This window comes from Aedes albopictus, chromosome 3 (genome assembly GCF_035046485.1).
Source record: "Aedes albopictus strain Foshan chromosome 3, AalbF5, whole genome shotgun sequence".
In the NCBI taxonomy this organism is placed as follows: Eukaryota; Metazoa; Arthropoda; class Insecta; order Diptera; family Culicidae; genus Aedes; species Aedes albopictus.
This window is the reverse complement of record NC_085138.1, coordinates 362,285,021-362,301,026: the sequence shown is the minus strand read 5'-3', so window position 1 is coordinate 362,301,026 and position 16,006 is coordinate 362,285,021. Positions and strand designations below refer to the sequence as shown.

At 42.3% G+C, this 16,006-nt stretch overlaps 1 protein-coding gene across 5 annotated transcripts in view; it reads right to left on the bottom strand.

The window, feature by feature from the left end:
• The window catches only part of LOC109416894 (RNA-binding protein fusilli), a 280,572-nt gene that overhangs the window by 76,665 nt on the left and 187,901 nt on the right, over window positions 1-16,006 (bottom strand). For all 5 annotated transcript variants that reach the window (XM_062855429.1, XM_062855426.1, XM_062855428.1 and 2 more), the window contains one exon: window positions 4,939-5,224. In XM_062855429.1, coding sequence (XP_062711413.1) covers window positions 4,939-5,224 — 286 coding nt within the window. The remainder of the gene's footprint in view (window positions 1-4,938; window positions 5,225-16,006) is intronic.

The following is a 16,006-nucleotide window of genomic DNA, read 5'->3' as shown; positions in this document are numbered from 1 at the left end:
AAGTGAACTCTCATGAGGGAAACTAGTATGATTTTTCAATATGCAATTCCCCTGTTGTGAAGATATTACACTTCCGAAACGTTTTTTTTGTTGTAGTTACGTTCAATTGGCTTCGTGAATACATATAAAGTCGATTGAATGGGCGCTAAATAGCTTGTTATTTGGCCTACTTCAAATATGTATTGGAAAAACTATTTTGTTTTTCTCTACTGGGAATTACTGCAGAGTTTATCCCGAGACTTGTCGTTAGACCCGATGTGAACATGACGTATGAAATGTCGTATGCTGGTACACCCGATTCTTTTTTGCACGGGTCTGGTTTTTGCTATAACTCAGTCAATTTCCAACCGATTCTCATGAAATTTTGTACACATGTAGGCACGGTTAGTACTATCCGTGTACAAAATTTCATAACAATCGGTTGAAAATTGATTGAGTTATAGCAAAAACCAGACCCGTGCAAAAAAAGAGTCGGTTGTATGTAACTGCTACTTCCAAGATACCTCTCGAAGTATTTTTTTCGGATTCCTACCGAACATTTGGCCTAGGGGATCTTCCCAAAAATCTTCCTTGAGAGTTGTTCGGTATTCCCCTTGGAATTCTTCACTGACCATCAATCTTTGCCGGGTTCCGTAAGTGGATGCCCCCGGGACTTCTGCTGAATTCTACTGGCGGTGTTCCTTGTGGAATTCCTCCTGCAATTCATCTGGAAGGGTTCCTCCAGGAATTCTAGTCAGAGTTCCTCCCGAGATTTATGTGGAAGATCCTCCCGAAACTAACGTTATGCAGTTCCTCTCAGAATTTCTTCCAGAAATTGGTCCCAGAGTTTCTGAAGTTTTTCTGGAGTTGCTTCACGGAATTATCTCAGAGATTTCCCAGGATTATACCGTGGCTACACAGTCATGGATCACTTAGTGGTATTTTTGACTTTCAAAATTCAATTAAAAATAAAAGAAAACAAAAACTACGACTTTGAAAGCACCGTTGGCTATGTTTTGATTCGAACTTTTCATTATCGATCCATTTGAAGTATAATCGCAAGTCATTTTCGTGTGAAAAAGGAATATTTCACTGTTTACAAAATGCCTTATTATGGATCAGCTCCACAGAGTCCTACATATTATGGATCAATTTTTGCCATATTATGGATCAATGCAAAATTACCCAAAAATCCAACTCTAATAATAAATTTGCGTTTGTAAGGCTAAACTACGCAGTGTATTGATTATTTTACTGATGGAGTACCCGATTTTACAACAGGAATAAAGAGAAATCATTAAAAAGTCCCGAATCCATTTACTTCGATAGAGGTGCGCCACTAGGTTTCAGTGATGCTCTCCATTTTAAGTGTTATTATTACAACTCTGTGTTTCAAGACACCTGGTTTTCAAGGTTACATGTTTTTTAATGATACTTTAAGGTAAGAATATTGTATCAAGAGCGTTGAGTGAAGCAAAAATCTATATTTATTTAAAGTGATCCATAATAGCGTCAAATGATCAGTTTTTGGGTCGCATTATGGATCACTGTTGAAAGTCACATAATTTTAATTTTGAATCCCAGAATGGAACAAAACTTCTTTTAATAGATACATACATATCTTATCCAACGTGTACGAGCGATTTTTATATCAAAATTGATGTTTTTCGACACTTTTAGAGCTTACCGCTGCAGGAGTAGCTTCTTATGGAATTCGGCTGTTTACTGGCAGATGTGAGAGGACAAAAATATCGTTGCATTAAAATACATTATATTTTAAGATTGAACTCTTGTAAATGACTTTTTATCTCAGAAAACAAATAGGATCATGCTACAAAAATGAATTTCGTGCCGAAATATATGTTTTGAGCCAGATATTCGACTTTAAACATCAAAGTGATCCGTAACTGTGTGTGATCCATAACTGTGTAAGGACGGTACCACAATTTCTACCGGAATTCCTCCCGGTAGTTATTCCTGGAACTTCTTTCACAGTTACTGCAGGATATCTTCCAGAGCTTATTCCGTGATTTCTTCAAGAGGTTCTTCTGGGATGCATCGTGTTCCAATAGTTTTTTTTGTTTCAAAGTACCCAGCGTAGTCTCTCCATAAGCTTTTTCCGGATTTATCGGTAATTCTTCAAAAGGATTCCTCGTATTTGAACCTGCAGGTGTTCCCGGAATATGTGCATTTGCAAGAGTTTGTGTTTGGGTTTATTCATACGTTCTACAAGGTATCTCCGGGGATTCCATCTCGAGGTTACTTCTAGAGGTTTTCTAGGAATATCTCCCGTAGTTTTCCTCCTGGTGTTTTATCTCGAGATCTATGCCAGAATTCCCCCAGGAGTTTCCACCACAAACCCTCCCGACATTCTTCCTTTTGGGAAATCTATCGGGTTCCTTGCAGGAATTACCACGAATGTCCTTCCAGGATTTCTTTCAGAGTTGGAATTCCTTGTGAAGAAGGACTCGGGATTTTTTTTAATTCTTCCCATGTTTTTAACCTTCCTTTTGCATTAAAATGCTTTGAGCAAGGACATAAGCCGTGGCCGTGTAAAGGCCCCGACAGGAGCAAGCTCTGCAGGAAGTGCGGAGTGAAGGGCCATATCGCCAGGTAGTGCAACTCGGCACCGAAATGCCTGATTTGCACGGCGAACAAGGGCCATACGACGGACGGGCCCAAATGTCCAGGTACGCGAGGAGGTCGAACCAACCGACGATAACGCAGGTTACACAGCTAAACCTGAACCACTGTGAAGCCGCACAACAGTTGCTGTGGCAGTCAGTATCAGAGTCAAATACAGACATCGCACTACTATCGGACCCATACCGCATCCCTCCCGATAACGGGAACTGGGTAGCGGATCAGGCCAATATATAATTTACACGTCGCAGGACATAATTTCCACGTCGCACGAGGGCTTCGCAATAAAGTAGATCAACGGGGTGTACTACTGCAGTTGTTATGCCCCTCCCAGGTGTCTGATAGACCAGTTCTCGTCTATGCTGGATTCGCTATAAAGCAAACTAGTGGGATTGAGTCCTGTGGTCATCGGTGGAGACTTCAACGCCTGAGCGATTGAGTGGTGTAGCCGCTTGACTTACGCGAGCGGCTGGCCTCTACTCGAAGGTAAGGCTAGCATGAACGTGGATGTCCTGCAGTAGGAACGGTGCAGAGTCCATCGTTGATGTGGCCTACTGGAGCCTGGGTCTAAGCCCTAGCTCGGACTGGAGGGTCGACGATGGATACATGCACAGTGACCATCTGCCGATTCAATAAGGGCCCTAACCGAAGGTCATCGACCGTCATCGAGGATGGCTGACCTCGCGATTGCCTATGGAGGATAACACCGACGACTATCTTTCCAGCGATGATCTAGTCGGAACCCTAAGCCGTGTATGTGACACCGCAATGCCAAGGCGATCCCTACCCAGAAATGGACGCAAACCGGTATAATGGTAGTATCCAGAAATCGCAGAACTCCGCGCATCCTGCCTAAGAGTTAGAAGGAGGATTCAAAGAGCTCGCATCGATGAGGGTAGAATGTGTACCCAGTGAGGCCTATAGGGCGGCTAAACTGGCATTGAACAAAGAGATTAAGGCGCGTAAGCGGGCGTGCTTCGAAAATCTTTGACAGGCAGCCAACACGACCACTTGAGGTGATGCCTACAGAGTTGTCATGGCCAAAACAAAGGGCGTGTCAGCACTCTCAGAACGCTCCCCCGAGATGCTGTAGTATATCGTGGAAACGCTGTTCCAGGTTAGCCCTGACATGTTCCGAACGGCTAGGCAGAGGCGAATTTCCGGAGAGGGAGGAAAAAGCAAAGATTGGTTCTACTGCCCAAACCTGGGAAGCCACCAGGATAGCACTCCAAAATAAGCGAACAGGAATCCACTATTGCGCGGTCGTTCAACAGCGTCAGCTTGGCCGCCATTGAGTGCGCCATACACCACTTAGGAGTCCCGGTTAGCCTATGCCGGATACTGGAGAGCTACTTCCAGAATAGGGTGCTAACCTATGACACCGAGGAAGGCGAGAGGAGCTATACCATAACCGCGGGAGTACCTCAGTGCTCCATCTTGGGCCCGGTACTACGGAACGCGGCGTATGACAGCGTATTGTGGCTCAAACTTCTACCGGGCGTAAAGCTGGTCGGCTTGGCCGGTGATATTACTCTCGTGGTATATGGCGAGTCGATAGAGGAAGTGAAACTGACAGCAACGCACGCAATTGGTATAGTCGAGGACTGGATGAGGTCGAGACAGTTGGCATTCGCGCATCACAAAACGGAGGTGGTGGTGGTAAACAACAACAAGCAGTGGTCACCACAGGTGGATGCACGCTCAACTCTAAGCGGTCAATGAAGCAATTGGGGGTCACAATCTACGATAAGCTGAAATTCGGAAGCCACGTAGAATATGCCTGCTCCCCATCCAGGAGCTTGAGTTCAACGGATAGTCTATGTACTAGCCAGGACCCGAGCCTCTAGTGGAGAGTGAACGACTTAAGTCGGTAGCTGGTGGAACGCTTACTATTAGAGTGTACTCATGTACGCCCCCCCTTTTCGAAGTCCTCCCTAACGGGTGTACCGCGAAGGTATAGAAGAGAGAGAGAGAGAATGAGAATCATTCTATAAAAAATACTCAGTGAATTGAATGATTTCCAAGTTTTACGGGGATTTCCTCAATTACCAAGAGAATCAACGAAATATCTATTATGAAAAGATTCTAAATCAACCAGTAATCGAACCCAAACAATCAAATACTCGCGCACTGTAACTGTACTACATCGATGGACCCTTAGCAAACTTCTTTAACCGTTATGTGTCCGACAATTTTTTTGCTTTTTTCTACACCGTGCTTTTCAAATGAGCGCTGGGTACCCGGGTACCCTGTCGGCCACATAAGGGTTAAACTATTACACATAAGGGGACATCCATTTACCCCCTTCAAACTCACCTTGCATAACTTCGGCCACCGAGGCGGGCACCGTCGGCAGCCGGGGCATCGTGTGCAACTTGGTCACGTCGGACACCGGTACCAGCGCCCGGGACAGGTCGCCCGCCTTGAAGCGCACGTACTCCTTCCGCAGGTCGCTGAATCGCCAGTAGTACGCGGGTAGCTGAATATCTTTGGCACCGGCTTCCGGGTGGAGGCACTGCCGCAGCGGCAGCTGGCCGTCCACCACCAGCCGAAAGTTGCCCCCGCAGGGGTCAATCTGGAGGGACCGCGTGTAGGAATCGAACTGGAAATAGAGTAGAAGAAGAAGAAGAGGAAATGGAACGTTAGTGGATGTCTGAGTTGGTACAGTATTGGCCAAATTATTCAAATGTTTGCTTTTTTTGCCTAAAAGTCATTCAGGCTTCATGATGGTTGTCAAACGCTCCTCAAAACTAATTTGACTTACTTGGAATCCGATACAAGACTTTAAAAATGCGTATTTATTCTTTCAATGCCTGCGTCGGATTCCAAGTATTTGAAGTCAAATTAGTTTTGAGGAACTTTTGACAACCATCATAAAGCCTAAATGGCCTTTTTGGTTTTATGAGTTTTATAATGGTTCTTAGAAGCTCTTCAAACGTTCAAATGTTACATGTGCCATTCGGATATCCCATATAACACATCCCAAGAAGCTGAAGTAAAACTAGTTTTAAGGAAAACTTGAGAACCGTGATTAAGCCTAAATTATTTTATTTTGGCATTATAATGTTTCTTAGGACTTTTTGAACCTTTTATGAATTGATTTGGCTAAATTTTCAACATGACACCTGTTAGTGTGAATTTTTGCATGTTTTTGAATATAGTTTTTCTTCAAACGCCAAAGCAGATTAATCATCCATTCTAAGATTAAATGTCTATAATGTCTGCGCCACATACAATACTTCCAAAAGCTTTGACCGAAACTGTAGCTATTTGCTCACGCATGGCAATCTTATCACACCGGGATTGAGTTTTATTGTTTTCCCTCCGGAGGGGGCGCCCGAGTAAATAAACACAAACAGCACTTTACGACCGGTTCACAGCTGCCAGCAAAATTCGATAAGTTACGGTAGCCAAAGGAATCCAATTTGGATGGGTCCGAGTTGCCCCCCGTATTTCGTAATTCAGAAGCCCCCCTTTGCCCATTCAAGAGGGGTACAGGAAACCGCTGATTTTCTCCCTCGTATCGGGTGGCCAACATCTGCGACTGAGGCTAATGCAACGCAATGCAATCGCAGTCAGTCAGTGAGAAATCGGCGGCAAATTGAGGCAGGATGGCGCTATCAGCCGCACCGGAGAAAACCGACGACGGAGAAAATTAGCAGCCCCTACCAGGGGGGGAGATATCTAAATAACAACATTGCGGACACAAACAGGTTGCCATGGGTGGCGAAACCCCTGGGCCCGGTTTTAATTATAGAGACCTCGGCGACGAGGACGATGACGACGGGGTGTGCAATGGCTAATTCAACGCAACGCCATTTGGAGTCATTCGCACAGTGCAGTTGTCGTCGTATGGGCTGCGTGACACGGTGATACACTTTCCGGGTTTTCCTTCTCGGTGTTCGCTTTCGATTGATCGATATTCAGGGGTGGTGCCAGGGTTGAGAGGACGAGTGATCGTATAGATCGTATCCCAAGTAACATTTTTAGTCAACTAGACTAGAAGAGATCCTTACAGCCATCATAAAACCAAACTTAAAGACATAAGGTTTTATTATGGTGGTCAAAACCTCTACACGACTATTTATTCACCGAATAGTTACTTGGGATGTGATAGCGGGAAACCTGAAACATACAACATCTCTGACATATTCTTTGAAAATCCTGACGATTTCTACGTCGCACCCCAAGTAACATTTAGAAGACAACTTGATCTTGAAGAGGTTTCAAAGCCGTGGTAAACCCAAAAATGTTTTATTTTGATTTTATAGTGGTTCTAATGACCTCTGGGAGCTCATTTGATCTAATAATGTTACGGCATGCTTGATTGAAAACCAGAAGTGTCCCTTAGGAAGTTCAGGTGGAACTTGTGCCAGATGTTCCGGTGTGACCATATTAGTTAACAAAGTTAAATAAGTAGATTGCAACGCCCAAGAGTTGGTGAGACCGTTCTACATGTCAACGTTTGGTCCCTTTGCCAAACAATAAATTCACAAAAATTGAATGAAAAATGTTGACTCTGATTCATAATACTTCTTTCATATATAAACTGAACTCCAAGCTCTGGAACTGCCTCTGGTCCCAATTGCTCAGCTGTTCGTAAATGACAGATTAGTCATAATCCAGTTGTTCCATCGATGGAACATCGCTAAGTATCGACTTCCCCCCAGTCAGCCAGTTGCACTCTACACCGACATTTACACGTCAACTTCATACTGCTAAGATCCATCATACTCCGAAGCACAACATCCGAAAACTAGTTCTCTAGAGAGTTTCCCAACCTGCGCCATATTGCAGCGGCGTTGTTCGCTCGGTTACATATTGGCAACTCTCTATTTCATTTGAAACATAAACTCACGCACCAGCAGCCGTCAGCAACCATACCATACTGTCTGGCAGCAGTGTAGCTCAGCCCCCTAATGTGCACCGCTCAACATAGTTGCAGCCTAATTATTAAACGACAACGATTAAGCCCGGCAATGCAACGTACCTAAGCTTCAACGGACGACGACTGCTTTGTACTGTCGGTCTGTCTGTCCGGCCGACGACGAAACTGAATTCTGCGTTGCACATTGTACTTCAAAAAACGAGCTCAGATCTAAGTCCCATAGATGTAACAAGACGACCAAATTGATTGTGGCCTAGACATTTTTCATCGTGATTTGATTCCGACAACCGCAGCCAGTCAGTCAGTCAGTGTAGTCAGTGGTGTAATTGGGCGTAATTAAGCGGTGTGCTGAAGCCATAAGCCACACGAATTGTACTTGGAACTACAAATATCTGGACTAAATGGTTTTGACCACTGTTTGGGTTGACAGACGGAATGGTTCGAAACAATATTGTTTTGTACTGACACAGAATGGATTGATGTTGAAATGCAGGGCGCCTTATCACTTGAGGCACACAAGGTAATTAAGCCTAGACATGATCTTGAAATACTTGGCAAGACTAATTTGGGAAGAAGATCGGGAACCGATTTATGTACACCTTCTTGGATATCATCGAGGAGCTGAAGAACCGTGCCATGGATATACCGGAAGAAGCAGCGTAAAAGATCCATGAAGCGCCATCAAATATGTCTACAGCACCACCGTTGAATGTGGATGAGCTCCGCAATCATAAAAAACGTATGTTACAAGGAAGAAGACAGAAGAGCGAAGGAATGTCTTCGTCACATTTAAGAGAGCGAAAACATGAGGAGCCAAACAAGCATCCCGTCTGTGCAGTTCGATTCAAGAGAACATTAGTCTACTTTACGCCTTAAGACGAACTACGATGCCAGTGAAATTCTGAATGTCTGGACAGTTGTTAACTGACCCGACTGACCAGTTGAAATACTGCTTCGAACATTTTGGAAACTTTTTCTGAATGTCGACCACGCCTCCAATACCTCGGCATGATCCGTCAAGGATTCGACGTATTGCTCGAGTCAACACCGTATCTCGAAAATATATGGGGAAGTCTCATGCGCAAGGGTGTCTCTGAGAAAACCATCGGCCTCATTGAAGCACAGTACAAGGCATTTTCGTGCAAAGTACTGTACAACGGTGTCTTGTCCGATCTCATCCGGGTCGTTGGTGGAGTGAGGCAAGGATGTATACTATCACCGCTACTGTTACTCGTCGTAATCGACAAGATCCTGATAGGTGCGATTGATCGTGAACCAAATCGTGGGTTGCTGTTGCACCCCATCTCCATGGAGCACCTCAACTCAACGGCACTCTGATATGCAGAGTAAGCTCGATGATCTTGCCGATCGCTCCTCGGCGGCAGGTCTCACCATCAACGTCAACAAGACCAAATCGTTGGATGTAAACACGGTCAACCCATCCAGCTTCACGGTAGCTGAAAACTTCAAATATCTTGGTAGCCAAATGGTGGCACGAAGATCGGTATAGGTGCACGGATCAAGAAGGCGAGAGCTGCCTTTGCGGGTTTAAGAAATGTATGGAAAAACCATCAGATTAGTCGACGCACCAAAATCCGAATTTTCAACTCGTCGAGCATGTAATCTGTGCTGTTGTACGCCAATGAAACTTGGTGTGTATCAGCGGAGAACATTCAACGGCTACAGGTCTTCCCAATAGATGCCTGTGGTATATAATTCGTGCAGGGTGGCCTCACAAGTGGATCTCCAACGTGGAGCTTCATCGTCGATGTCAAGGAAAGCCGATAGCGACAGAAATTCGGGAGCGAAAGTGAAAGTGGGTCAGCCACACTCTGCGCAGGGGCGAACGAAATCTGCAAACAATCATTAGATGGGAACCCAGCAGGACATCGCAGCAGTGACAGACTCAGAGGGTCATGGTAGCGCAGACTCAACAACGAAATCAAGCAAGTCGACAGAAATTTTACCTGACGTTTGGCAATCGCCCTCCCAATCTTGGCCCTCTGCACCACCATGGGTTCTCAGGACTAAAAAAAAAACAAAAAGAATGACCTGATTGTATGTGATCATTGGCGAGACTTCATGTCACTGTGCATTGTTCTTAAAGTCCTATGCAACGTGATCCTAAACCGAATACAGGAGAACAGACGTGCTTTTTCGAGATTAAGAAATATGTCGACGCACCATAATTCGAATTTTGAACTCAAACGTGAAATCTATGCTGCTGTACGCCAGTGAAACCTGGTGTGTATCAGTGGAGAACACTCAACGGCTATAGATTTGCAGCAATACATAGATGCAAGTAAGGCAAGAAACTATGTGACTTTCTCTCAAATCTTAATGCATTGTATTAACGTTCTATTCATCATAGCAGGTAATAATCCTTTCAATAATTTCAATTTTACATTGTATTGGATAACACTTGGTTGAGATTGTATAAAGACCTGTTGTAAGTGACTAGTTTAGTCAATCATACCGTTATTATTCATAGTGCATATAAAGTGTTCGAAAGCAAACATGTTTAGTAGCATTAAAATTTCCATAATACCAGTTGCGTTGTTTAACAGCAATTTTCTACCCCAGAAAAAGCCGCCATGCGGGATTTTAACACTCACATCATGGAATGGAAACTTTTGCTACATGTTATTATTAGAAAGACCGACATCTCAATAAGACGCTCCAGATGACAATAAAGAGGCAGCAAAAAGTCCCCAACTTGCTTGATATGTACCGCACTTGCAAGGTAGGTATAACTCCGTTTTGACGCCATAGGATTTTCCTCCATCCAGTGCGCCACTTTATGACGCATACGCAAAGCAACGATACAATTTAGAGCCATACTAGTTACTGTCTCATCGACCAGAGCCAACCTAAAAGTGGATGCTTTTAATGCACTTGTTACTGTGTACAGTAGTTGTCCGAAGGAAACAAAAACTTTAATAGGTATGATATTATAATTACTAACTGACACGGGATTGCACAAGAGCCATGGTGCGCGTCGCACGTGTCGAAGTACTTCTCCTTGTCTTAACACACTGCTGTAAGTTAGTACTACTCTAGTGATGATTGTAATTAAAATCGTGTCGTCGACATGCCAGGTCCAGTTGGTTCCTATGAGTACGTGTGTTACGGTATGGTATGCAATGGTTAGAGTTCATAAATGACGTACATTATGGTCCTAAGGGTAGTACCTACTAGGCAAGATGTGTGTATCAAAATGCATGTGTTAAGTTTAAAGACGATCTGGTCGGCATCCTATGACAGACGAAGGTGAAACGCATAATGGTTGAGCGCTAGACAAAGAGCGTACAATTATGCAACCGGCCTTAAAATGGCGAAAGTCATAACACCTCGATCGATATGAGCCTCTGCACGAATTTTCCCTGTCCTGCTTACTCCTACAGAACATTTGAAAATGGCGCGCACAGTAAAAGTCAAATTTGACTCAAATTTGACGTGCAAAGGCTCATAGAGATGAAAGTATCTGTCACAAATCGTCACTCGCAGAAGAAAGACACTACACCGTCTTCAACCAGAGGTTTGCGCAGACTCACTAACATGAGACAACGGACAACACACGAAACACCCAGTGATCCAATGAAGAATTTTCCGGTTGACGAAAAGTTTTCACCGACTGGAGCGGGAGCGGGAATCGAACCCACACTCAGAGGCTTACGAAACGGCCAAACGACTGACGCCCCAAACCGCACGGCCACGAAGCCCGCAAAGTGGGCCGCTCAATGCATTAATTTGCGTCGATTTAGACGGCTTTCCCACTTTTCTTGGGCAATGTATACCTGGTAAGTGATACTTAAATCTATATGTATTACCATGTTTAGTTGAATATAATTGTACAGTGTAGTCTGGGTCAACAAGGTCGATATTTACCAAAGTATTTCGATTCCTTTTAGCACAGAGAAACAGACGTAACACTTAGAACAAATTATATTAAAAATAGTCGTCACGAAATCTTAATCGCCCAATGCTGATCATGCCGTGATTAGAGAAGCCAAAACTAGATGGCGGTAGTGAGCAAATGACAAACAGGAGAAAAACTATGCCAGCGCCGCAACTGGTCAATTGACCAACTAGCGAATATTCGAATCAACCGTTCAAAAGGTAATCGTTGCCAAGCGAGTAGAATGTGTCGTGTGACGTATGTTTCTCTGTGCTTTTAGCGTCCAAATTGTGCAAAATTTGTCAGCGATTGGTTGCGGTGCTTATTCTTCATTACGTTTGAAATTTTCATGGGATACGCACTTTTTTGCATTTTTCTCATAAATTGAAAAAGAAATGTGCAAAACTATGTAACTAATGACATTGAAGCAGGGTACAAAATGTTCACAGTCAGCAGTGGCGACGAAGCCTCAACAAGGAAATCAAAGAAGTCGATAGGAATCTGACCTGGGCCCAAGTCAAGGCTAAAACGAGCAGCCGCCCAGGATGGAGATTTTTTACGTTGGCGCTATGCACCCCCTGAGGTGCTCAGGATACACGAGTGAGTGAGTGAGTAAAGTGATCCGGCGCTCGCGAAAAAAGTTATACATTTTGTAATAAGGAAAACTATTTCTACAAAAATAAGAAGAAGACCGGCGAATGCCATCGATATGTCAAATGATTGATTAGTTGTCATACTTTACAGGAAAAATATAGAAACGAAGCCAAAACTACTCTAAGTATTTATTACGGCGTGTTCCAATGATGGGAACGCTGTACCAGTTATGGATATATTTGTTAATTTGTGTTCCACTTCGCACTATTTACATGCATTACACATGGGATTAGCGATAACTGGTACACTATGGCGAAATAGGTTGCGAAGAAGCCTAAAAGTTAAGGATAATGATTTTGTTTCTATCACAATTTGAGCAAATTGTGAACTTTGAATGATTACAACCATCTTTTATGATCGTGATCTGTAAGTTCACGATTTTTTTCTTGTTGATTTGCATCATTAAAGGATGAAAATCAACCATGGCAATTTTGAGGTTCTATAGCCATAACTGGTACACTGAGCCTACATGTGAAAAGTTCGATCTGAACACTATAACTTTAGTGAAAAGTATCGGATCGCTTTGCAGTCTTCGACAAAGCTTTTCAGCACATCCAAGGCTATATTAGCTATAATGCAACATCATCGGTGACATAGTTTAGGCAATATTAAGCCTTTTGTGAAGAAATACAAAAAGGGGACGCAACCAGTCGCACCGTTCTGCAATCCTTACTAAGGAAATTTTGAGTGAATCATCTGAAGAATTTCTTGATGAATAAAAATACACTTGAAAAATCTGGAGGAATCTTCGGATAAATTCCTGGAGAAACCTTCAAAAGAACTCCTGGCGCAATCCTCGTCGAAATTCTAAGAGGCATTCTCTTAGCAACTGTTGGGATTCTTGGAAGAAACTTCTGAAAAACACATGGAGAATCCTTTGGAAGAACTCTAGGACGAATTTTTGGACAAATGATAACAGGAATTTCCTAAGAAGTTCTTCGAGGAATTCTAAGCAGGATTGTGCAGGATTGTGGAGGAATTCTAGGGTAATATTCAAAAAATATAACCATGAAAGATTTCGTGAAAGAACTCTCGAAGAAATTGCAATCAGCAGCAATGCAATGTAAGTTTTTTAGAACAGAAGAGCAACAAAAGTGGCTTCTTAGGCATGAGCTTTTAAAAGTATAATTAATAAAATATTGTCTTTTTCTAAAACTTCAATTTAATATGCCGTTTATTTGCAATTATTAAAAAAAATCCAATTATAATTTATTTAATTTCGATCAACTCAACCGAAACATTCCTACAAATTATACACATGTTCGTTTGGCTTACTTTGAAAGTTATCGCTGCTCATTCGGGTCAGAATGGCTGCTTCGGTATATCTCTGTATTTTGGATTTCTTATGCAGAGATTCATGAACGAATACTGGGTTCGTCTGTTTGTTAACAGACATGTCTGGGCAGAAAACTATTTTTTAATCAGATGCGTTTAGATTCGTAAGATACTAACGTACAAAATAATAATAATTATAAGATTAAATTGAGGAGCTCTTGTTATGTATTGGATGGGTTATCTTCCGGATTTTTGGTTAGCTTTTTAAAAAGCCATTGCCAATGACAACTACATTGCAGTGAGAAGAGATTAACCAGCCTAGGGCTGAAAATCTCTGTAATAAAGTAATAATCAAGATAATAATAACAGCAAAGAGAACCCGTTTTTGTCAGACCCTGGTAGCATTTTGGGCTGACAAAATCGGGGCACTTTCAAAAATCTATGTTTAATTCATAAATAATGATTCTGAGCTCGCAAACATATGTAAGAGCAGCGAGTGTCCGTTTCCGCTGCGTTACCGTTAAGTGTTCTAAGCCGAGGACATCCCCTGCTGCGTGTTCATTAGGTTGGCCCACACTTAGGGTAATTGATCCGATCATGGAGGAGTTAAGCACTGGGTTCATGGTTAAACCACAATTGTATCGCTCCAAGCAAACTTTTTACATGGATTGACTTGAAAATAATAAAATCTATCCTTCATCTACGGGAAAATAACAAAATATTGCCAGTTTGAGGTTGTTATGAGCATTTTATTCGTTTTTATCGGAAAGAGCATTGTGTTCATCATGTTGCGGTATTTGTTCCTAATGTTGCGGTATTCCATTGAAATCATATGGGATACCGCAACAATAGGATCACAGCAGCAAACATATTAAGGAAAATATTTTTTAAATAGGTTTTTGGGCAAATCTTGAGCAAATAAATTGTGCAATCTCATAATTTAGGCATAATACATCTATTAAAAATACCTTTTGGTAACATTTTAGTCGAGAAAGTGCTCAATTGCCATTACCGCAACATTAGGTACTACCACAACGAAGGGAACAATTACCCTATATGAGAAAAAAAAACCAAAAAAATCGAAAAATACTAAGTACAGGGGATGGCCAAAATGTTTGGGATAGGTAACTTTTTTTTTTCTCTCACAAAAAGTGTCAATTCATGATAACTTTTTTCAACGTTTAAAAAGTACCTATGTTTTAATAGTTTGTGAAGCATTAACATATTGTTAGTGTATGTTCAAAATTTCATTCAATTCAGTTCACTGGTTTCCGAGATATGACAGCTCAAAAATGAGTTGTCTAAAAAATAGTGTATTATCCGAACGGTTCTAACTTTGCGAAATATTAATCAATCGAGCCCAAATTTGTACCAATGATGCACATATAATAGGTTGACAAACAGTCAAAATTTGAGATTTTTTGATGCACTCTATGAAAAGTTACAGCATGTTGTTTTTTTTTTTTTGTGGGAGAAAAAAAGTTGCCTATCCCAAACATTTTGGCCATCCCCTGTATTTACCTGCGGTTTTAGCTGTTTTGGATTCCCAGAAGCTACACTCAACAGGCTTGAAACTTGTATGAGAAAACTTGGCCAAATGCATGCAGAAATCTTATGTTTTCGTTTTTTGCCTCTAGGTGGCGCTGTAAGCATTAAATAATTAAGTATATGACTATATGCCAAAAAACTTTGTCGAAGACTGCAAAGTGATCCGACGGCTGTGAAAAAAGTTATACCCTAAGCAAAGTGACACGGAGTATTGATATTATTCCTTTACATATGCATACTGAAAAACAACAATAAAGTTTCACCTCACTTTACCTAGGGTATAACTTTATAACCAGGCGTCGGATTACTTTGTGGTCTGCGACACAGTTGTTTGGCACATGGTCACCTGCAATAATACCAAAGGGTTGAATAGTTGAACACTTATGTATAATGTCACCTAGCGGCGAAAATCGATCGCCATCTTAAATAAACCGTTGTCGGAATTCATTTTGATATCTCTGTAATCCCTGTGAGAATTCCAGATGATATTGCTGTAAAAATCTACGGAGGAATTCTTGAAAAAAGTTCTGGGGGAATATCTGGGACAACCCTGGAAGAATCTCAGCAGAAATGGCTTGATGAGTTCCAGGAGAATTGGATTCCTTAGGGGTATCCAGATTATTTCATAATCCCAAATTAGTAGAAATCCAAAATTTCATATTTTTGGTGCCCCGGAACTATTTCTGGAAAATGTATCACGTTGGGAACAGCTCGCTGACGTAACATAAAGTTTGGGTTAAAAATGCCCCCAATGCAAAACAAGGCTTAAAGAGCGCAATTGACGAAGAAAGTTCTCAGTTAATAACTGTGAAAGTCTGCATTTAACAGTATATTGAGTAGCATAGTGCGATTGCAAGAGAGTTCGTGGGGCAATATCAGACTGGATTCATGGGCGAGCGTGCTACAACGGATCCAAGTGTTCGCCATCCGACAGGTGTTGCAGAAATGTCGCGAATGCAACGTGCCTACACATCACTTGTTCATCGATTGTAGATCGGCGTATGATACAATCGATCGAGACCAGCTATTGCAGATTGTGCACGAAAACGGATTCCCGAATAAACTGATACGATTGATCAAGGCGACGATGGATCAAATTATGTGCGTAGTTCGAGTATCAG